The 22,296-nt window shown below is 43.2% G+C and overlaps 1 protein-coding gene across 6 annotated transcripts in view; it reads left to right on the forward strand.

Annotated features, from left to right (window-relative positions):
- The window catches only part of MAP4K3 (mitogen-activated protein kinase kinase kinase kinase 3), a 194,037-nt gene that overhangs the window by 163,676 nt on the left and 8,065 nt on the right, over positions 1 to 22,296 (forward strand). For all 6 annotated transcript variants that reach the window (XM_029066090.2, XM_029066103.2, XM_029066120.2 and 3 more), the window contains 8 exons: positions 3,427 to 3,511; positions 4,022 to 4,101; positions 5,033 to 5,093; positions 5,188 to 5,305; positions 9,992 to 10,050; positions 14,627 to 14,730; positions 17,525 to 17,696; positions 22,194 to 22,262. In XM_029066090.2, coding sequence (XP_028921923.1) covers positions 3,427 to 3,511; positions 4,022 to 4,101; positions 5,033 to 5,093; positions 5,188 to 5,305; positions 9,992 to 10,050; positions 14,627 to 14,730; positions 17,525 to 17,696; positions 22,194 to 22,262 — 748 coding nt within the window. The remainder of the gene's footprint in view (positions 1 to 3,426; positions 3,512 to 4,021; positions 4,102 to 5,032; positions 5,094 to 5,187; positions 5,306 to 9,991; positions 10,051 to 14,626; positions 14,731 to 17,524; positions 17,697 to 22,193; positions 22,263 to 22,296) is intronic.

Below are 22,296 nucleotides of genomic sequence, written 5' to 3' on the forward strand. Positions count from 1 at the left end.
TTAATAATAATAATTATGGTACTTGTTAAGCACTTACTTTGTGCCAAACATTCCATTCAATAGTATTTATTGAGCACTTACTATGTGCAGAGCACTGTACTAAGCACTCGGAGTATACAATTCGGCAACAGATAGAGACAATCCCTGCCCAATAACGGGCATAGATACAAGTTAATCAGGTTGGTTATAGTCCTAGACCCACACTGGGCTCCCACTCCTAATCCCCATTTTACAGATGAGGTAACCGAGGCCCAGAGAAGTTACCTAATTTACCCACAGTCACACGGCAGACACGTGGCAGAGCCAGGGTTAGAGCCCAGGTCCATCAGACTTCCAGTCTGCTGGATCCACTAAGCCACAGTGCTTCTCTAAGCCATGCTGCTTCTCCTTTTAGCATACATCTGAAAATGCACAAAATGCCACTGGTAAAGAATATGTAAACCCAGAATATCAGTCTGTCAGTTAGTGGTAGTTATTGAGCACCTCCTAGTGTCTCGAGAAGCTCCTTCTTGCCTTGGATTAAAAATTGTACTCTGCAAAAAAAAAAAACCAAAACAAAAACCCTTTCTTTTTGTATCTATAAATCACTACACCACCATTTATAGGCGAAACATCCCTTTAATACTATAACCATATTCCTTGTAGCATTTAACAGAAGGAAACTACAGGCAGTCCTTTATTTTAGAACACATTTGGTTCCTGAAAACTGTATTTTAAGATTTCCACTGAAATCCACTGAAGTTGGATACCCCATTTTTACCAAAACTACCCAGAATTTTGTGCCCAACAACTGTGTTATATTGAGACAGAGAGGCCATTTTAAGGAAGCCTACTCTGACTTCATCTGAAAGCCACCTGTCCCTCGCGACTTGCCTGGCCATCAGGTAAACCCTCCCTTTTTCTATTGCAACTCTTATTAAAGTTTCAGGTTTCCCTTTGGCCCCACCCCAGTACCATAAAGGAAACTGATGTTGTTAGGTCGAAATTAATGGGTCGTAAAGCTGAGAAAGGGGGCGGATTGAGAAACCAAAACAGCATGCGTCGTAACTCATAACTTCTCAAATCTTCGACTGCCTGTAAATATTTGGGGAGTGGCGATTGCGCTGTAACCACCAGATCAATTTGAAGTTGGCCAGTAGTAACAAAATTGGTGAAGATCTCGACTCAGATTACACAAACCAGAGTGAAAGGAAAATGGAAAGCAAACTTTAAGCATTCGAAGTCTGATCATTCAAAGCATCATAACTTAAAAGACTGAATCTTTACTGTAACGTAACATTGATTGAAAATAAGATGCCTTAATTCCCTAGTTGTAAAAGAGATCGTGAACTCCGCAATCACTTCATTAACTTTTAGATGTGTTTTCTTGTTTCCATAGCCAGGGGATGTTTTATGTAGGAATTCTGATGCGCTCTATCAGAACGCAGTTATTGGAATTGGTTGAAGAAGTATGACATATTGTGAAGTGTGGATGATCTGTTTTTAATTCTTTTCCTTCTACTAATAGTATTACCAGTTGCACTTTTGACACAATACCTTGGAAATATTGCTTAGCGACTTTGTGTGTGTGTGCAGTATATATTTTGATTAAACCTTTGAACATCTTTTTGCTTTCCAGTGGTTATTCTTTGTTTAATAATTAATGTAGAATATAAATGCCTGAACCGCCACGTCTGTTCTTCGCAGCATGTTACCGTTTCTGAAATGAAGAGAATGTATATTCTATAATGTAATACGTACTGAGTCCAAGTTGGTGGTTTTAGTGTAGCCCATCCTGGTCATTAGGTTCAAAAATTTATTTGCCCATAACTTTTTTTTAAAACTAGCCCATCCTCTCCCCAGAAGGCACAAGCCGCAGCATTTTTCATTGCCTTCTCAGGATGCATTGTTCCTATCAACGGGTTGCTTAGTTGATAGGCTAGCAAGGCGGGCTACTGTAGAGTTTTTAAAAAACAAACTGGACTCTCTAAGACTCTCTAAAGCCATAAAGAAACTTCACATAAGAGGTACTGCTCGTCAGAAATAATAATTTGCATTGCGCAAAATAACATGTATAAGTACCTTTGAAAAAAAAATTTAAAAGCATCACAGTGCAGTTTTTCAAAGGAAAAAAGTAGAATGTTTTATACAGGAAAATCTGTGCTAGTATATTTTTATATGTCTATAGGAAATACTTTAACTGGTGAGATCATGAAAGTGAATTTCTCTTGTGCCTTTTTTACTTCTCTGATGAACATAATTCAGAACAGGATGAGTTTGTCGTGTTTTCCTCATGGGTAAATAATAAGGGGTACTCCTCTAAGCACTAAAATTTGCTGTTTCTGGAGCAAGTCAGAGGGGATAAACAAAATTGGACTGATTTTGTTTTTCCCTTCCTCATTCTCTGTCACATTGGATCAGTCCCTTCCCAGGCTAAATTTGGCCATAATCCACAACAGTTGTCATTTGATATATCCAGTTGTTTAAAAAAGTTTGGAGATGTCAAAAATGTTTAGGATGTTCTGAGTTTTGAATCGAAGTGACTTTTATAACTGATGTACAGTCCATCCGTAGTATTTATTGAGCACTATTCTGAGTGCTAGGGAGAATAGAATTATTAGGGACAAATCCCTGCCCCCAAGGGGTTTACGGGCTAGCAGGAGAGACAGACTAAAATAAATCAGAGATTGGAGGAAAAATGAAAGAGGACATGTAACAAAAGTTAGTGCCTAAGTAATATAGTACGTAATATGTACAAAAGAGCTACAGGAGGTTGAGAGTATTTAAGTGCAGACGTACTAATCAAGTACTAGTGGGGATACGAGTAGAGGGCAGTTGTGAGAACAAGGCATAGTGAGGTTAATTTGAGAGAAACAAAGAGTTCGAGGTGGAGTAGAGTGGGGAGAAGGAAGTGAATGAGCAAGTTAATGATAATTCTGGTATTTCTTAAGCGCTTACTACGTGCCAGACACTGTGCTAAACACTGGGGTGGATGCAAACAAATCGGGGTCCCACGTGGGGCTCACGTTCTCAACTCCCATTTTACGGATGAGGTAACTGAGCCACGGAAGTGAAGCGACTCGCCTGAGGTCATCAGGCAGGCGAGTGATACAGCCGGAATTAAAACCCATGACCTTCTGACTCCCAGGCCCACACTCTATCCTATGCCAAAATTGGAGAGAGCCAAATGACTCTCTTAAAGTCAAGGTCAGGAGCTTCTTCTTGATGCAGAGAGGAACGGAGAGTCCATTCAAGGTTTTTGAGGAATGGGAGTATAGGGTTTTAGAAAAATAGCCCGGGAAAGTTGGGTAAAGAATAGATGAGAAAGGAGAGAGAATGGAGACAGGGAAACGGGTGAGGAGGCTCACAGAAGAGTCAGGCTACGAATTGAGAAATAAACAACTGTTGATCACTTTTATATTGATTCCATTTATTTTATTTTTCCAGATGGGTGCTTGCTTTTCAAAAGTCTTCAATGGTTGTCCCTTAAAAATTCACTGTGCAACATCATGGATCAACCCAGATACAAGAGGTACTCTTCAATGTGAATTTGCTCCTTACTTGCAAACCTTCTGAATAGCCGGTGAAAGGTGTTGAAATTGGGATAAGGAAACAAGTAAACCGGCATTCATTTTATAAGTGTTTTAAAGAAACTGAATATTCATTATGCCACTGTTTCCTTCAGGAAAAAAGCAAATCATTTTCTTTCATTTTTGTGTACCATCATGGTGTAGTTGAGCCATATCATGAAAAGCCCTGATTTCTGAAAGTTAGCTCCATAAGAACAATAGAAATGTTTGACTTTACCTCTTGTGGCCCTGTGTGGAATTGGAATTTAGGTGCTGGCTGCAGCTAGAGGATTGAGTAAAAATAAGATAACTTGTACATGTCTTAAACATAAACTTAACACACCTTTTTCCTTTTCAGGGAGAAAAGCAGGGAAACATATTTAGAGTTGTGTGTATATTTATACACGTCATATATATATATGTATATATATATTTATATAAAGCAGAATTTTTCTGATTTTGTCATATTTTAGATCAGTACTTGATATTCGGTGCAGAGGAAGGAATTTACACCTTGAATCTTAATGAACTGCATGAAACCTCAATGGAACAGGTAATTGGGTTTTCAAAAATGTATTAACAGGTTTTCCTTGGTGCGTCTGTTTGTCAGTTAATTACAGATTGACACAGTCAGTAGATATCGGCACCAAGTACAAGTAGCAGGTTTGGCTTTCTAAAGGACTCCTGCTGGTTGTGGGTTATGTCCTTGTTTTCTTTTTATAGTACTTGGTGTATTCATACACTGTTTGAGGACGCACATTATCGAAACTAATAGAGCAGAGAGTGGTCCAGAAAGTAGGAATCAGCTCGGTCCTCATATGGAAGTGTCCCCAGACCTTGCCTGAGCAAAAAGGTTCTCTTAAATCAAGGTTGCCATGCAGCCTGAAAAGATTAAGAATTGACCACTAGTAGTAATAGCATTTATGAAGCGCTTATTGTATGCACAGCATGTGACTTATTGGAAAGAGCACGGGCTTGGGAGTCAGAGGACTTGGCTTCTAATCCCAGCTCCTCCACTTGTCAACTGTGTGACCTTGGGTAAGCCACTTGCCTTGTCTGTGCTTCAGTTACCTCATCTGTAAAATGGAGATTAAGACTGTGACAACCAGATTACCTTAGAACAGTGCTTGGCACATAGTAAGCGCTTAACAAATACCATAATTGCTAATTATTATTATTAGGCGAGACTACACAGGGTAGAATTAGACATGGTCCCTGCCTCTTGCCGGCTCACAGTCTCACTGTGAGTACTTCAGTGAGAGAAGTTTGGAGGGCTGAAAAATTCACAGCTGGCGAGAGTTCTTCTACCTGCCTAGGACAATTTGCTTGATTGATTTTCTCAAGACTAATTGAGAAGTGACTAGTGGGTTTTTGGTTTTTTTCAGGGGGCGGGGAGCGGTATTCTAGTTTTTGTTTCTCTGGTTTTTCTTTTCTCATAATGATGCTTATTATCCTTTATGAACTTTGCCACTGTTTCTCACCAGCTATTTCCCCGAAGATGTACCTGGTTATATGTAATGAATAATTGCTTACTATCAATTTCTGGTAAGAGATTTTTCTCACACTCAGATAATAAATGTTAAGATGTTATCTGTTTTTATTTAAAGGGTTATTTTATATGTTCTTTCTTTTCCCCCAGGTAAAGCATCTCAGCTTTATTCTCATAATTTACCCGGGCTATTTGATTATGCGAGGCAAATGCAAAGGTTACCTGTTGCAATTCCAGCACATAAACTCCCTGACAGAATTCTCCCCAGGTAATTGTATACCTTTGGAAAAAAAAAAAAAGAAAGGGAAGAGAAAGGAAGGAGGGAGGGAGGAAGGGAAGGAAGGAAGATACTTTTCAAGGTCTCTTTCCCTGAGCCAGGGGAAATGACAATCTTGAATTTTGTTGGATATGAAAAATACTTCCATCTTTAAGAAAACATAGATCTCATTGTTTTCATGGGGGGGGGGGGCGGGGTGAAGATTTATGAGACAAATTTTGGGCTGCTACTGATCATGCAGTCTCTTAGCCCTTAATGTATTAAGAGGACAGTCTCTATTAGCAGCTTTTTTCCCCTCTTGCTTCTGCCTGTCTCCTTTTCCATATCGGTTCATTCTCATAGTACCTTTTTGTTTGTTTCCCTTCTCCTCATGTTCTGTTTCCTTACTCCCTTTCCTTTTTTGCCAGTTGAGTTTTTCAAGTTTTTCCCTATTTTCTTAAAAGAATTATAGAAAATTACATTTCCTCATAAAGTCTCTAAGGCCTTCAGATCTTATTGTTAGCCTCTAGTGGCATTACTTTCTTTGTTCATTATTTCAACCCATTTCCATTCTCCAGCAGCTTATAACATAGAAATCGATCCTTGCTCTGATATTAAAAAAGATTCCTTTGTGTAAGCAAGGTGCACAGATTGAGATTTTGAAGGAACCATTACAGATGATTACATATTTGCTCCTAGAAAATACTGTCATTAGTATTCATCAGTGCAGAACCTCATTGCAAAACCATCGGTGCAGAACCCTATTTAAACCTTTAAAAACTGTGGTTGTTAAAACTTTGTAAAATCTTGACAAAAATTGGGCAACAACTTTAGTTCCAAATTTACCTGGTGGTTGTATAACATTCCACCTAAGCCATACAGCCCAGTCTAGTATGAATAATAATAATGGTGGTATTTGTTAAATGCTTACTACGTGCACTGTTCTTAGCGCTGGGCTAGCTACAAGGTTATCAGGTTGTCCCACGTGGGGCACACAGTCTTCAGCCCCATTTTCCAGATGAGGTAACTGAGGCACAGAGAAGTAAAGTGACTTGCCCAAAGTCACACAGCTGAGAAGTGGCAGAGCAAGGATTAGAACCCCTGACCTCTGACTCCCAACCCTGTGCTCTTTCCACTAAGCCATTATGCTTCTCGTGAATAGAGATAGATAGATAGATAGATAGATAGATAGATAGATAGATAGATAGATAGATAGATAGATAGATAGATAGATAGATAGATAGATAGATAGATAGATAGATAAAATGATGTAGTCATCCATTCGGTCATATTTATTGAGCGCTTACTGTGGGCAGAGCATTGTACTAAGTGCTTGTGAGAGTACAATTCAACAATAAATAGACACATTGCCTGTCCACAACAAACTTACAGTCTAGAAAAGGAGACAGACATTAATATAAATAAATAAATTAGAAATATGTAGTGGCACCCTGTAGTTCAGTGCCGTTTGGACAGTTCCGATGCGACTTCAAATAAAGCCTCCCCTCGTTGTGTTTCGTTGCCACATTGGTTTGGGGACTGCAGAAAGAATAAATTGTTCAGTATATAGTATCCTCTGTGCATAGTGTCTTACCCTTTGGAACAAGTATTTGAGTCAAGATTTTCATCAGCAAAAACTGAAGAATCCCCATTTTTAAGCTTCACACTCTAGGGGATAATAACTCATGACTTTGCTGTATTGACATAATAATAATGATGGTATTTGTTAAGCGCTTACTATGTGCAAAGCACTGTTCTCAGCGCTGGAGGGGGGAATGCAAGATGATCAGGTTGTCCCACGTGGGGCTCCCAGTCTTCATCCCCATTTTTCAGATGAGGTAACTGAGGCCCAGAGAAGTGAAGTGACTTGCCCACAGCTGACAAGTGGCGGAGCAGGGATTAGAACCCATGACCTCTGACTCCCAAGCCCGCGCTCCTTCCACTGAGCCACGCTGCTTCTCTTGAATCTTGAATATCTTGAATATCGTTAACATCTCCTGCCTCTGCTGCTTAAAGCCTCACCATAAGCAGGTCCTTTTGCTTTACATATTTGGAACATCTTTTTCTGGAAAAGATGAGAATGCTGAGAAACAGCGTGGCCTAGCGGATAGAGCACAGGGCTGGGAATTAGCAGGACGTGGGTTCTAATCCCGGTTCCGCCACTGGTCTGCTGTGTTACCTTGGACAAGTCACTTAGCTTGAGTGTGCCTCAGTTACTGCATCTGTAAAATGGGGGTAGAGACTGTGAGCCCCATTTGTTAAGCACTTACCATGTGCCAAGCACTGTTCTAAGCTTGTTTTTGTCCGTCTGTCTCCCCCGATTAGACTGTAAGCCCATCAGTGGGCAGAGACTGTCTCTATCTGTTAACCGATTTGTCCATTCCAAGCGCTTAGAACAGTGCTCTGCACATAGTAAGCACTCAATAAATACTATTGAATGAATGAATGAATGTGTGTCAAAACCTGACTATCCTGTATCTACCTCAGTGCTTAATACAGGGCTGGCACAAAGTAAGTGCTTCATAAATACCATAAATAGAATAGAATACCAAATACCATAATAATAAATACCAAAATACCATAATAAAATATCATAAAAATCCCCAATTGGACGGTTAGTGTATAGAGGAAGGTGTGGCTAGTGTCATGTGGCTGGAGCTCATTGTGGGCAGGGAACATACCTGCTAATACATTCGTTCAGCCGTATTTATTGAGCGCTTACTGTGTGCAGAGCACTCTACTAAGCACTTGGGAAAGTACAACGCAACAGTAAACAGTGACAGTCCCTGCCCACAACAAGCTCACAGTCTCGAGAGCGGGAGACAGACATCAATACAAATAAATAAAATGACAGATATGTACATCAGAGCTGTGGGGCTGGAAAGGGGGGGGAAGAGCAAAGGGAGCGAGTCAGGGTGACACAGAAGGGAGCGGGAGATGAGGAAAAATAGGGCTTAGTCTGGGAAGGCCTCTTGGAGGAGATGTGCCTTCAATAAGACTTTGAAGGCGGGGAGAGTCATTGCCTGACAGATTTGAAAAGCAGCGTGGCTCAATGGAAAGAGCCCGGGCTTGGGATTCAGAGGTCATGGGTTCTAATCCCGGCTTGGCCACTTGTCAGCTGTGTGACTTTGGACAAGCCACTTCACTTCTCTGAGCCTCAGTTACCTCATCTGGAAAACGGGGATTAAGACGGTGAGCCCCACGTGGGACAACCCGATCACCTTGTATCCCTCCCAGCGCTTAGAACGGTGCTTGGCATATAGTAAGCGCTTAACAAATGCCATCACTATTCTTATTATTTGAGGAGGGAGGGCATTCTGTCGTATTGTACTCTCCCAAGCACTTAGTACAGAGCACTGCACATAGTAAGCACTCAGTGAATGCCATTGATCGATTGGCACTTGCCCTCCATTAGGACTCTGGACTGTAAGCTTGTTGTGGGCAGGGAATGTGTTCATTTATCCTTGTATTGTACTCTTCCAAGCGCTCAGTAAGACCGTGAGCCTCACGTGGGCCAACCCGATGACCCTGTATCTACCCCAGCGCTTAGAACAGTGCCCTGCACATAGTAAGCGCTTAACAAATACTAACATTATTATTACAGTGCTCCGCACACAGTAAACGCTCAATAAATACGACTGAATGAAAGATTTGGTGGTTGCTTCAATCCAAAGCCACCCCCACCCCTCTGCCCACTACTGAAATTCTCCAGAGCCTTTAGGCCGCTGGGAAGCTTGCTCTAGTGTGACCTGGGTGACTGAGACTGGAGGTTTGAAGCGCCCTAGGGGTCGAAGAACGACTTGTTATTTTGTATTATTGCCGCTGGGGATCTGAGTTTAGCCTATCATTCTTATCCCGGCACGGGTGTATGTCTTAGACTGTGAGCCCCTCGAAAACCACGGATGGGGTCAAAATTAAGCCCCCTTTTCCTCATCTCTCCCTTCTGCATCGCCCTGACTTGCTCCCTTTGCCCTTCCCCTCTCTCCCAGCCCCGCAGCACTTCGACATATATCTGTAATTGTATCTGTCTTTACTGATGTCTGTCTCCCCGCCCCCCCGCCAAGACTGTGAGCTCATTGTAGGCAGGGAATGTCACTGTTTATTGTTGTACTTTCCCAAGCGCTTAGTACAGTAAGCGCTCAATAAATACGATTGAATTAGTGGTCGTGGATCCTTCCCTGGGTTTCTTACGGTGCTCAGCACAGTGTTAGGCCTTAATCAGTCGTACTGGCAATTGCTGTGTGTAAATAACCGGAAGAATTTAGTAAATCTTTTGAGGAAACAGACCTGAAATTGGTTCCAAATACCCGCTAGCCCGGCTCCTAACCAGGAGAATAAATCAAATTTCACCGAGAGGGGAAAGAAGACAGGGAAGCAGCATGGCTTAGAAGATAGAGCACGGGCCTGGAAGTCAGAAGGACTTGGGCTCTAATCCCGGCTCCACCACTCGTTTGCTGCGTGCCCCTGGGCAAGCCACGTCCCTTCTCTGTCTGTGCCTCAGTTACCTCATTTGGAAAGTGAAGATAAAGCCTGTGTGCCCCATGTGGGACAGACACTGGATCAACCTGATCAGCTTGTATCTACCCCAGCACTTAGAACAGAGCTTGTCGCATAGTAAGCGCATAATAGATATCATCGTCATTATTATTAAGACCTAAATACCTTGACGCCATCTCAGCATATTTTTCTGTGTTTCAGGAAATTTGCCGTATCTGCCAAGATCCCCGAAACCAAGTGGTGTCAGAAGTGTTGTGTCGGTAAGTACAATCATCAGAGAACTGGCGTAGATCGAATTTGGAAATTAGCAATTCCCGGTCCTCACAGATTACAGGGTACACTAAATTCCTGGATCTCCAAATGTATAGATTCCTCCTGATACCAAGCACTGCAGTCATGCTAAATTTAGCCTGCCTTCTGCGCAGAAAACACCCCTGAGGAGCTTCTTTGCCAGTGTTTTTACCGATCTTATCACCTCTTCTTTACCTATGTTTCCCGTTAGCTTGTCAGCTCTCCTAGGACAGTGATCATGTATAATACTTCCACATGTTTTCGAAGTACCTAAGAGACAAAGTATCTTCTCACGTAAAGGCTACTGCTACTGATCCTCAGGGTAGAGGCAAAAGGGGAAAGAGGGGTTGAGAGAAGTTCTCTGCACTGACAAATAATATGAATAATAATGTTGGTATTTGTTAAGCGCTTACTATTGTTATAGACAAATTTAGGGAGGGTTCGTTTAGTCGAGGGAGAGGTGAAAGACTCCGAGAGAACGGATCAGAGAACAGGACAGTAGGAAAGCGGCGAGCAGCCCGTACACCCCGGTGGGGTACGAGTGACTGCATCGCCCCGATCCCGGGCTGCCCTGCCAGCTTTATTGGTACGGCGGAACCCCACACTGGCGCAGGGTACCCCATAATAATAATAATAATAATGTTGGTATATGTTGAGCGCTTACTATGTACAGAGCACTGTTCTAAGTGCTGGGGTAAATACCGCGTAATCACTTTGTCCCACGTGAGGCACTCAGTCTTACTCCCCATTTTACAAATGAGGTAACTGAGGCACAGAGAAGTTAAGTGATTTGCCCACAGTCACACAGCTGACAAGCGGTGGAGCTGGGATTCGAACCCATGACCTCTGACTCCCAAGCCCGGGCTCTTTCCACCACCCTGCTTCTCTAATCGGAGCAAGGTGCACCTAGTAACAGTAGCAAATCAGTCAGCACATCCACGATCGCGCGACGCCCGACCGGCCCGCCCAAGAGTGGTACACGAGGATTGCAGTGGTGCACGGCGGAGGAGTTTCAGGTGGCGTGGCCATTTTACAGTTCACATGGCGCAGGTCCCATGACGCGGGCTTGAGGCTGGCCTCACCATTGCCATCTTGAGGCGCTCCGCAACACTATGTGCCGAGCACTGTTCTAAGCGCTGGGGTAGATACAGGGTCATCAGGCTGTCCCACGAGAGGCTCACGGTCTTAGTCCCCATTTTACAGATGAGGTAACTGAGGCACAGAGAAGTTAAGTGACTTACCCAAAATCAAACAGCTCACCATTGGCGGAGTAGGGATTAGAACCCATGACCTCTGACTCTTAAGCCCGTGCTCTTTCCACTGAGCCACGCTGCTTCTCTATTATATATTCCTTATATTCCGTAGCACAAAGTAGGCTAGTAAGAGATGCGGCTGGTAACTCGAGTCTAGTCTACAGTAAAAGCAATTCGTACTCTTTACTCGGTCATTTAAGTTTCTGTTGTTTATGAAGATGAAATTCTTCTAGAATCTGCCCATTCCTCTCCAAACTGCTCCCTCTTTGGTCCACGCACGTATCCCATTCTGCTCTGACGAAACTGCATCAGCCTCCTAGCTGACGTCCCTGCTTCCAGCCTCTCCCCTCTTGAGCCCATTCTTGACTCTGCTGCCAGTATCGTTCTTCTAAAACACTGCTCCGACCGCATCTCTCCACTCCTCAAAAATCGCCAAAGGTTTCCCATCCGTGAGTGCATCAAACAGAAACTCCTCACCCATTGGCTTCAAGGCACTCGATCAGATGAGGGAACTGAGGCACAGAGAAGTGAAGTGACCTGCCCACAGTCACACAGCTGACAAGCGGCGGATCCGGGATTTGAACCCATGGCCTCTGACCTGTTACCTAACCTCACTCCTCTCCCACTGCAACCCACCCCGCACCCTGAAGTCTTCCTAACACCCATCTACCTACTGTGCCTCGTCTCATGCTGTTGTTTTAATGAGATGTTCTTCCCCTGGATTCTATTTATTGCCATTGTTCTTGTCCGTCCGTCTCCCCCGATTAGACGGTGAGCCCGTCAGAGGGCAGGGACTGTCTCTGTTACCGATTTGTACATTTCAAGCTCTTAGTACAGTGCTCTGCACGTAGTAAGCGCTCAATAAATACTATTGAATGAATGAATGAACCATCAACCCCTTCATCCCACCCTCCCGCCTGCTTTGAGCCACTTTCCTTCTCATATGTGACAGACCACCACTCTCCCCATCTTGAAAGCCCTTCTGCAATCATATCGTGTCCCGGAAGGCTTTCCTGACATCTTTCATCTCCCTAACTTATTCTCCCTCCTTTCTGCAGTCATCTAAGCACCAAAATCCTTACCTCCTAAGCGCTTTGATCGTCATCTCGCCCCCACAGCACTTACGTATGTATCCCTATACTCTGTAGCTGCCTCTATGTATAATTTAATTCGTCTCCCCCACTAGATTATAAATTCCTGAGTTCCGGGAGCATTTCTACGAACTCTGTTGTACTTTCCCAAGCACTTACTACAGGGCAGAACCCACAGTAGGTGCTCAATAATAATAATGTTGGTATTTGTTAAGCGCTTACTATGTGCAGAACACTATTCTAAATGCTGGGGGAGATACAGGGTCATCAGGTTGTCCCACATGAGGCTCACAATCTTCATCCCCATTTTACAGATGAGGGAACTGAGGCACAGAGGAGTGAAGGGACTTGCCCAAAGTCACACAGCTGACAAGTGGCAGAGCTGGGATTCGAACCCAAGACCTCTGACGCCCAAGCCCGGGCTCTTTCCACTGAGCCACGCTGCTTCTCTGTACTTTGGGCAAGTCACTTCACTTCCCCGTTCCTCAGTAACCTCATCTGTAAAATGGGGATGAAGACTGTGAGCCCCACGTGGGACAACCTGATTACCTTGCATTCCCCCCGGCGCTTAGAACAGTGCTAGGCACATTTAACAAATGCCATCGTTAATGTTAGCAATAATACCATTGACTGATTGGTTAAGTTAACCCTGACCCATTTAATTTTCTTGTTTGATGGAATGAGAGGCCATACAGACAAGAGGGGAGATCATTTTTCTAGTCTAAAGCAAGACTTTTGATTTAATCACAGAAGACGTTTTCTTCAGCAAACCAGGAAAGCATTGTCTTGAGCAGATCGTTTTTAATCTCTCATCTCATCTTAAATCCCCTTCCCCCAGAGGTTACTTCAGCACTTGTAGGACACCTTAGCACTTGGGCACTCCCACTCTCTGTTGCATTTATATGCACATTTGTACAGTCTATGCTGCTTCCTCCTACCTGTAATTTATTTTATTGTCTGTCTGCCCCACTAGATGGTAAACTCGCGGACAGGGATCAAGAAGCAGGGTGGCCCAGTGGATAGAGCCCGGGCCTGGGAGTCAGAGGGACCTGGGTTCTAGTCCCGGCTCCACCACTTGTCTGCCCGGTGACCTTGGGCAAGTCACTTCTCTGTGGCTCAGTTGTCTCACCTGTAAAATGGGGGGTTTTATTGTGAGCCCCATGTGGGACAGGGACTGTATCCAACCTGATTCCCTTGTATCTACTCCAGCGCTTAGTACAGTACCTGAGTAAGCAGCTAGCAGCGTGGCTTAATGGCAAGAGCCCGGGCTTGGGAGTCAGAGGTCATGGGTTCTAATCCCTGTTCCGCCGCTTGTCTGCTGTGTGACTTTGCGAGTCACTTCACTTCTGTGTGCCTCAGTTACCTCATCTGTAAAATGGGGATTAAGACTGTGAGTCCTACGTGGGACAACCTGATTACCTTGTATTCTCCCCCAACACTTGGAACAGCGCTTGGCTCATAGTAAGTGCAGAACAAACACCGTCATCATTGTCATCAAATACTGTCATTATTATGTGGATAGAGCATGGGCCTCGGATTCAGGTCGTGGGTTCTAATTCTGGCTCCACCGCATGTCTGCTGTGTGAACTTGGGCAAGTCACTTCACTTCTGTGTGCTTCCTGTACCGCATCTGTAAAATGGAGATTGAGATTGGGAGCCCCATGTGGGACGGGGACTGTCCGACCCGATTTGCTTGGATCCACTCCAGCGCTTAGTACAGTGCTTGACACATAGTGAGCGCTTTTAAGAAATACCATAATTATTATTACGTCTGCTAATTCTCTTTTACTCTCTGAAGCACTTAGTGCCGTCTTCTAAGCAGAGGAAGCGCTCAATAAATACTCCCCTGAGGGACGAGGGTCCGCCCAAAGAACAGTTATTGTGGCTTGATTTCAACTTGGCAGGGCATGTTGAGAGGGATCAATAACTTCTTAGTGACCCAATAAAATAAACTGAGGACAAGGTCATCGAATTCACTCATGATACTGAATTATATTGGGGTCCCTAAACAAGTTAAGGTAAATGTTCCTACATAAAGAATACACTTGGCAGTGTGTCAAAAACAACCGAGATACAGGATGGGGAAGGTCCTGAGAATCAGAGTCAAGCACGAGTTAAGTAACGTACTAATATAAACCTATGAAAAAAAGCCAACCGTGTTGATTATCATAATGTAAATTGAGCATTTTTCTTTCTTGCAGTGAGAAATCCTTACACAGGCCACAAATACCTTTGTGGGGCACTTCAGTCAAGCATTGTTCTATTAGAATGGGTTGAACCCATGCAGAAATTTATGTTAATTAAGGTAAGCTTAATCCACCAATGTTACAAAGCACAAAATGCTGATTATCCAATTTTCATCTGTTCAGATTCATTATTAACTGATTGCACTACTTCCGGTCCAACTTGCTTTTCAAGATTATATCTGTTAGTCATTGCAGATGATCTACAAAATGCCACTCACAATTTTTCAAATGCTCTATTGGCTCTAGGAAGGGACTATTTTTTCCTATATTTGTACTCGGGGCCAACACATGCGCTCGGTAACTGGGTGACAGTCCGGGTTGCCATTTCTTTAAGGCCACTTTATCAAGTATAGCCAAAATTGAGATCTTATTTGTTTATCTTGAAATTTTATGAGAATTCTGCAAGTAATACCTACGTACGTATTATCCGTTGTATTTGGATTCAGATTGGTGCATCTGCCAAGTTGGTGTCATCCGCAGCACCACATGTTTTGAATAGTCGGAAGGGGTGCTTTGTTAAAAAAACGACCAAGAGTGCCCAGTTGCTTCCAGCCTGCCCTTTTTATACCATGTGAAAATGCCATCGCCAAAACATCTGAGCTTATGTTTAGGCTGCTTATTCGGGTGTATATACAGAACACAAATTAGACAGGTCCTAAAGAAAATTACAAGAAAAAATCTATTTTGTTCAACATTTTAGTAAAGGTTTCACGATGCCTCTGTAGAAATGGGTCAGGGTAGGATTCAAGTGGCATCTTGCATTTTTTCCAACCAACTGTAGAGTTTGAAGTGTTAACTTTCTCTTAATTGAAATCTTATTACTACCTAATAAATTTTGGTATATGAAGTATTTATGTTCAAATTACATATAACTATTCAGTAACTTTGACAGTGAGAAAGTCATCATAAAATAATGTGAAGTGACTTTAAACGGAACTAATTAAGAAAATCTCAGAGTTTGGCCCTTTTTTGACTTTTGTTAAGTACTTCTGCATTTTATCTACATTAGGTATTAGATTAGTAGATTTCATTCATTTTACCTAGAATGGTAAGTTTAATAATAATTTTAGATGAATCCAAAGTGTATTACTTCAGATGGAGTGCAGTGCTTAACCTCTGTTAGTATTTGTAAGGACAGGAAATAATTGTAATATCAGTTCTCTGCTAAAAAAACCTTTTCTCGGTTCTCTCATCCAATACAAAATAATTATTAAGGCAAATGTCCCATGAAAATGATGAGTTCACTTGTTTCGTGACTCTTTGCAAAGGCTTGCAGAGCCCAGCAAGACCTGAACCCCTAGGGCTAGATGGGATCCACCGTAGACTGTGAGCGCATTGCGGGCAGGGAATGTGTCTGTTTACTGCTGTATTGTACTCTCCCAAGTGCTTAGTACAGTGCTCTGCACACAATAAGTGCTCAATAAATACGATGGAATGAGTGAATGACACAAAACCCAAGCCAGACCTAGACAGCCTCCCTACAAAATCCCCATCTGAGACAGGACACTTACAGCATCAACAAATGACAATTTGCACGAAGCTCCACGAAGCTCCCCTCTGTGGGAGGCGCGTGGGGGAACATTACATATCCCAAAGCATATTCCAGCCACACCTAGTTTAGAGAGGCAGTTTTGCCGAGTGGATACACCTCGAGCCCGGGAGTCAGGAGGACCTGAGTTCTAATCCCGGCTCCGCCACTCATCTGGTGTGAGTCGTTGGGCCAGTCTCTTAACGTCTGTGTGCCTCAGTGCCCTCATCTGTAAAATGGGGATTAAGAAGGTGGGCCCCATGTAGGACAGGGACTGTGGCCAACCCGATTTGCTTGTATATACCCCAGTGCTGAGTAAAGTGCTTAGTAAACTGCCTGGCACATAGTAAGCGTTTAACAGATACAACAATCATCATCAACAAACACTTATTTGGGCTTAGCACTAGCAGAAACTGATATACGACAAGCTCTGGATTCCTGGCCCGTATTGGAAGTGACGTCTTCCCCGCTCCTCAGAGGTTTAATGCTCTCTCATGAGCCCCCATATGTCAAGAATATCTTAATAATCCGTCTGGCATACAGAGTTTCTAAATATCCTGGGAAAATATGCATAAACCTCTTGAGAGGTAAACGTTTCAGGACTCACCATTTTCTGTTGATTCGAGAAACACGCCCCAACTCTACTATAATTCTGGGGTTGACACTAGTAGAACCCTGTGTTAAGGAACAATCAGACGGCTAACCACTTAGTACAGTGCTCTGCACACAGAAAGCGTTCAGTGTGTACCAGCATCATTAGGGGAAGCAGCGTGGCTCAGGGGAAAGAGCCTGAGCTTCGGAGTCAGAGGTCATGGGTTCGACTCCCGGCTCTGCCACTTGTCAGCTGTGTGACTGTGGACAAGTCACTTCATTTCTCTGTGCCTCAGTTACCTCATCTGGAAAATGGGGATTAACTGTGAGCCTCACGTGGGACAACCTATATCTACCCCAGCGCTTAGAACAGTGCTCTGCACATAGTAAGCGCTTAACAAATGCCAACATTATTATTTGCCATACACATGTATACAGCCATTTTTCCCCCCCAACTCCGTGTCGTGTTATTATACCCAGACAGACGTGCATTCTCAGGAGAGGAATGTTCCCTATTGCTGCTGTCAAGTGCTGTCTATGTTGTGTATTGGAAACACATGCTCCGGGAAAACTACAGATACTCCTTGTCCTTTGATAGCGTGGTTAGCGAGATTGTAGACCACCATCTAAAGTATATACACTGTAGCTCATGAAAATGATAGCGTTTCGCTTTACACTTTCTGACTCGTGTTGCCTTTTCCTTCGTTTAACGGTTTTTTTGTCTCTCGCTCTAGCACATAGACTTTCCTATACCTTGTCCACTTCGAATGTTTGAAATGCTGGTAGTTCCTGAACAGGATTATCCTTTAGTTTGTGTTGGCGTCGCTAGAGGAAGAGACTTCAACCAAGTGGTTCGGTTTGAGACCGTCAACCCAAATTCTACCTCTTCCTGGTTTACAGAATCAGGTTTGTGAAATCTAAGATTTGTTTATCAAATGAATGAGTAGATTCTCGAGGTAATGAAATACTGTATGTGAATCGTAGCTAACTGGAATCCGTGTCACATTATATAGCGGAAGCTATTTGGATATAAATCTCAGTGCTCTCTTTGAGATCTTTTCCATTTTTCTTTTTATTCTTTTCTCGAAGAACTTCATATGCACTTTTATAGTTCTGGTGAGCATGTCATTTGTCATGAACGCAGCTCTGTTCCATCAGATAATAATAATAATGATAATAATTGTGGTATTTGTTAAGTGCTAACTGTGTGCCAAACACTGTACTAACCACTGGGGTAGATACAAGTTAATGGGTTTGGGCATAGTCTGTCCCACAGAGGGCTCACAGTCTTAATCCCCATTTTACAGATGAGGGAACCTCCTGTTGAGATTGCACACGTGCATGTTGGAAAAACCAGAAAAATGGCTTTAGGCGCACCTGGAGAGTTTCCAGTCCTTTACCAGTCTCAGCTAAGGGAGGGAAAGTCAAGCAGAGGCCTACCCATTCCATTCCTAGCTTGACAAGACAGTAATCCCTTAGTCCTTCGGGAGTGATTCAGACTATCACTGCAAGAGAGTGGAAAAATACTGTGCAGTTTGTCTTTTTAAAAGAGTGTCCCAATCCTTTGCTGTAGTTCATTCATTCAGTCATATTTATTGAGCCCTTACTATGTGCAGAGCACTGTCCTAAGCACTTGGAAAGTACAGTTCAGCAACAGAGACAATCCCTCCCCAACAATGGGCTCGCAGCTCTCTTCTACTCTCTTATTCCTCAGAGTCTTTGTTAAAGAACTAATTGGACATCTGAAACTTACTGACTCGCTGAGTTGCCACTGTATAAACTATTGGAAAGTTTTTGCCATTTTGATTTTAGTACTTCAGTGTAGGTGACAGCCAAGCATTTACTTCACTTTAAATATTTCCCTTGACATATAGTGGGCAGAGAATGTCACTCTTTAATAATAATAATAATGTTGGTATTTGTTAAGCGCTTACTATGTGCAGAGCACTGTTCTAAGCGCTGGGGTAGACACAGGGGAATCAGGTTGTCCCACGTGGGGCTCACAGTCTTAATCCCCATTTTACAGATGAGGGAACTGAGGCACAGAGAAGTTAAGTGACTTGCCCACAGTCACACAGCTGACAAGTGGCAGAGCTGGGATTCGAACTCATGAGCCCTGACTCCAAAGCCCATGCTCTTTCCACTGCGCCACGCTGCTTCTCTACTCTTTATTGTATTGTACTTTCCCAGGCGCTTAATACAGTGCTCTGCACAAGTAAGCGCTTAATAAATACGACTGAATGGATTTCCCCTTTTTAATAGAATCGTTTCACTGTGAATATCCTTCCTAATTTTTATTCGGTTCAACTTGAAACATCCAAGCATTAAGATTCTTCCCTCCGTCCCTCACCCCCTCCAGTTCCAATCACTTTCATTAACTTCAGTCGCCGTCATTAATTTCATTCTGACTCTGTGGTCGGCGCAGAGTAAGTGCTCAATAAATACCACTGATTCGGGTTCAGGAAATTCAACCCTCCGTTGTGGCGTTTTAACTCCGATGTTAGTTCAGTCCCTTTCTGTCCTCTGCTGACAAGAACCTGGCACTGCAACCTCAAACTTAAACTATATATGTTGGTTTCCTAATGAACAGATTCTCACAAATGTTGCTCAAATGATCTTCCTCCCTTTTAGAAGCAATATCCGTGGCTACCCTGTTGCCCATTTCAACCCTTCCTGTAGTAAGAGCACTGACCGTCTGAATCAGAGTAGGAGATAAAGAACCGAGTGGGAATAACATTGTCTAATAATAATCATATTGGTGTTTATTAAGTGCTTACTATGTGCCAAGCACTGGTCTAAGCACTGGGTTAGATACAGGGTTATCAGGTTGTACCACGTGGGGCTCACAGTCTCAGTCCCCATTTTACAGACGAGGTAACCGAGGCATAGAGAAGTGAAGTGACTTGCCCAAGGTCACCTAGCCACAGGTGGCAGAGCCGGGATTAGAACCCGTGACCTCCGACTCCCAAGCCGGTGTTCTTTCCACTAAGCCTGTTGCCATCTCTCCCCAGCGTGCCCTCAAAATTCTCGATTCGAGGGAGAGGACGGTTTGTCTTAATAATGTTGGTATTTGTTAAGCGCTTACTCTGTGCAGAGCACTGTACTAAGCGCTGGGGTAGATACAGGGTAATCAGGTTGTCCCTCCTGAGGCTCACAGTTTATCCCCATTTGACAGATGAGGGAACCGAGGCACAGAGAAGTGAAGTGACTGGCCCACAGTCACACAGCTGACAAGTGGCAGAGTCGGGAGTCGAACCCATGACCGCTGACTCCGAAGCCCAGGCTCTTTCCACTGACCCACACTGCTTGGGACGACTCACGGAAACGTACCGACTTAAAGAGTCTTTTCCCTCTAGGCTGTAAGCTCGTTGTGGGAAGGGAACGTGTATAAGAACTCCGTTTTACTGTGCTCTCCCAAACGCCCAGTACAGTGCTCTGCGCACAGTAAGCGCTCAGGAAATACCATTGATTGATTGACATTTCCCTCTGGAAGCCAGAATCAGATCTCCAATAGCACATTTCTACCAGGGACTCCAAGTCGATCCCCAAACTATGCCTGGTGATGTACGGGACATCTTAGAAATCTAGGAGAGATTTATTATGAAAGTGTAAACTCTTAACCAGTCTCTGAAAGAAAACTGTCATTCTTTGTGACACATAGGGCCGTTAACCGAGTTCATGGAAACAGTCAGAGAAATCACAGTAGATCTGTGTTACAAGAACTGTTTTTCTGGTCTTTCTTCCTGTCTCTTCCCTCTCTTCTCCTCCCCAGCAGAGAGTAAGTAGAAGAGCTCATAAATGCTGAAATAGTTCTGTAAGCAGGATTCCAACTTTGTTCTTTTTCGAGGCGGGGCGGGGAATTATTTCCTTCTGTTGTTTTTCTGTTGAAGCAAAACATTTCATCTTCCGTAAAGGAACACTGAAGTGTCAAGAACATTTTGATCGCAGTGCCACCGAGACCGCAATGAGTATCGTGAGGATGGCAAAACATATCCATCTTCCGCAGAACTACTGCCGTTAGAGTTGAAGCCATTTGTCCGTGACTCCGATCCGAAAATCCGTAGAGATTTAAAATGTAAAACAGATGGGTTCTGTGTGCTAAACTGTGTAAATTATACTGTGTATATGGTGCCTGTTGATTGAGTCTACATATAATTTCCCCCAGTCTGTTCAACCCACTTTTTTTTAGTTGTGAAACTTAGGTTGGCCTCATGAGTTACCGAATATTTTCCCTGCTAGAAAACTCACAGAGGAGACACGGCTTTTTTTGGCACGTACGTGGCATCTTTAGAGAGAAGCAACACGGTCTCGTGGATAGAGCGCAGGCCTGGGAGTTAGGAGGATCTGGGTTCTAATCCCGGCTCCGCCACTTGTCTGCTGTGTGACCTAGTCACGGTTTCTCTGTGCCTGTTACCTCATCTGTAAAACGGGGATTAAGATGGTGAGCCCCACGGCGGACAGGGACTGTGTCCAAACTGATTATTTTGTATCTTTCCCAGTGGCTAGAGTGCCTGACACATGGTAATCGCTCAACAAAGTCCATTTAAAAAAAAATCACTTTGGGAGGGCAACACTTAGCGGCTCCAGAGGGACTTGTGTCCAACTTCACTAGAAGAGGGAAAAATGAAAATAAAATTTAGAAAGGATACGGTGATTCCTGAACTATCTCCACTTTGGGATAAAAAAAATAGTAAAACATTATGTTGTGTCCTTTTTTAAAGTAATAGCTTTAAAATACAACTATTAGTGGAAATATAAATCACAGTGACATGTTGGGGAGGGGAGTGAATGATTTCCCAGGGACTTGTTGCAGCACAGCACAGTGCTTGGCACACAGTGTCTAACAGATGCCACCGTTGTTGTCCTTAAATGTATTATTAGGGAATAAATAGAATTTAGGAATAACTGGTATCATATCCAGTAAGACACCTTTTTGTGCTATATCCTGATGAGAAATTTAAAAATCTGACTGGTTTCCAGGGTGATTTATTTTCAGGGCTTTCATTTGCCATTTAGCATTTTATTTCTCATACCATCACTGTGATTCAATTTTAAAAGGATTACTAACATAGCTGATTTTTTTGAGCGGGGAGGGGTTCTGATTTTGATGATCCTGGGATAAAGAAAAAAGGATGCTTGTTGGTAACTTGAAATTCATGATCATTAGATATACTTTCATTTTTATTTTCACATCTTTTATAGACACAGTCCCCTTTTGGGTTTGGGGAGAAATAGCTGCAAAATCCATCCCCGAGTCTGAGATTTGGGGCCACTAGAAAATGCATGTTACAAATGTCTAGTTGAATGTCTACGTTCCTTTCAATTAGGATAATATCAAAATCGCCAAATTCGAAAGAAATCACCACTTTAAAATGTAATTGCGATCATTATGTTTTATTTTAGACACCCCACAGACCAATGTTATACATGTAACCCAACTGGAGAGAGACACAATCCTTGTGTGTTTGGATTGTAAGTATTTAGTGATAGTCCTAATGTTTTAATG

This window comes from Ornithorhynchus anatinus, chromosome 1 (genome assembly GCF_004115215.2).
Source record: "Ornithorhynchus anatinus isolate Pmale09 chromosome 1, mOrnAna1.pri.v4, whole genome shotgun sequence".
Classification (NCBI taxonomy): Eukaryota; Metazoa; Chordata; class Mammalia; order Monotremata; family Ornithorhynchidae; genus Ornithorhynchus; species Ornithorhynchus anatinus.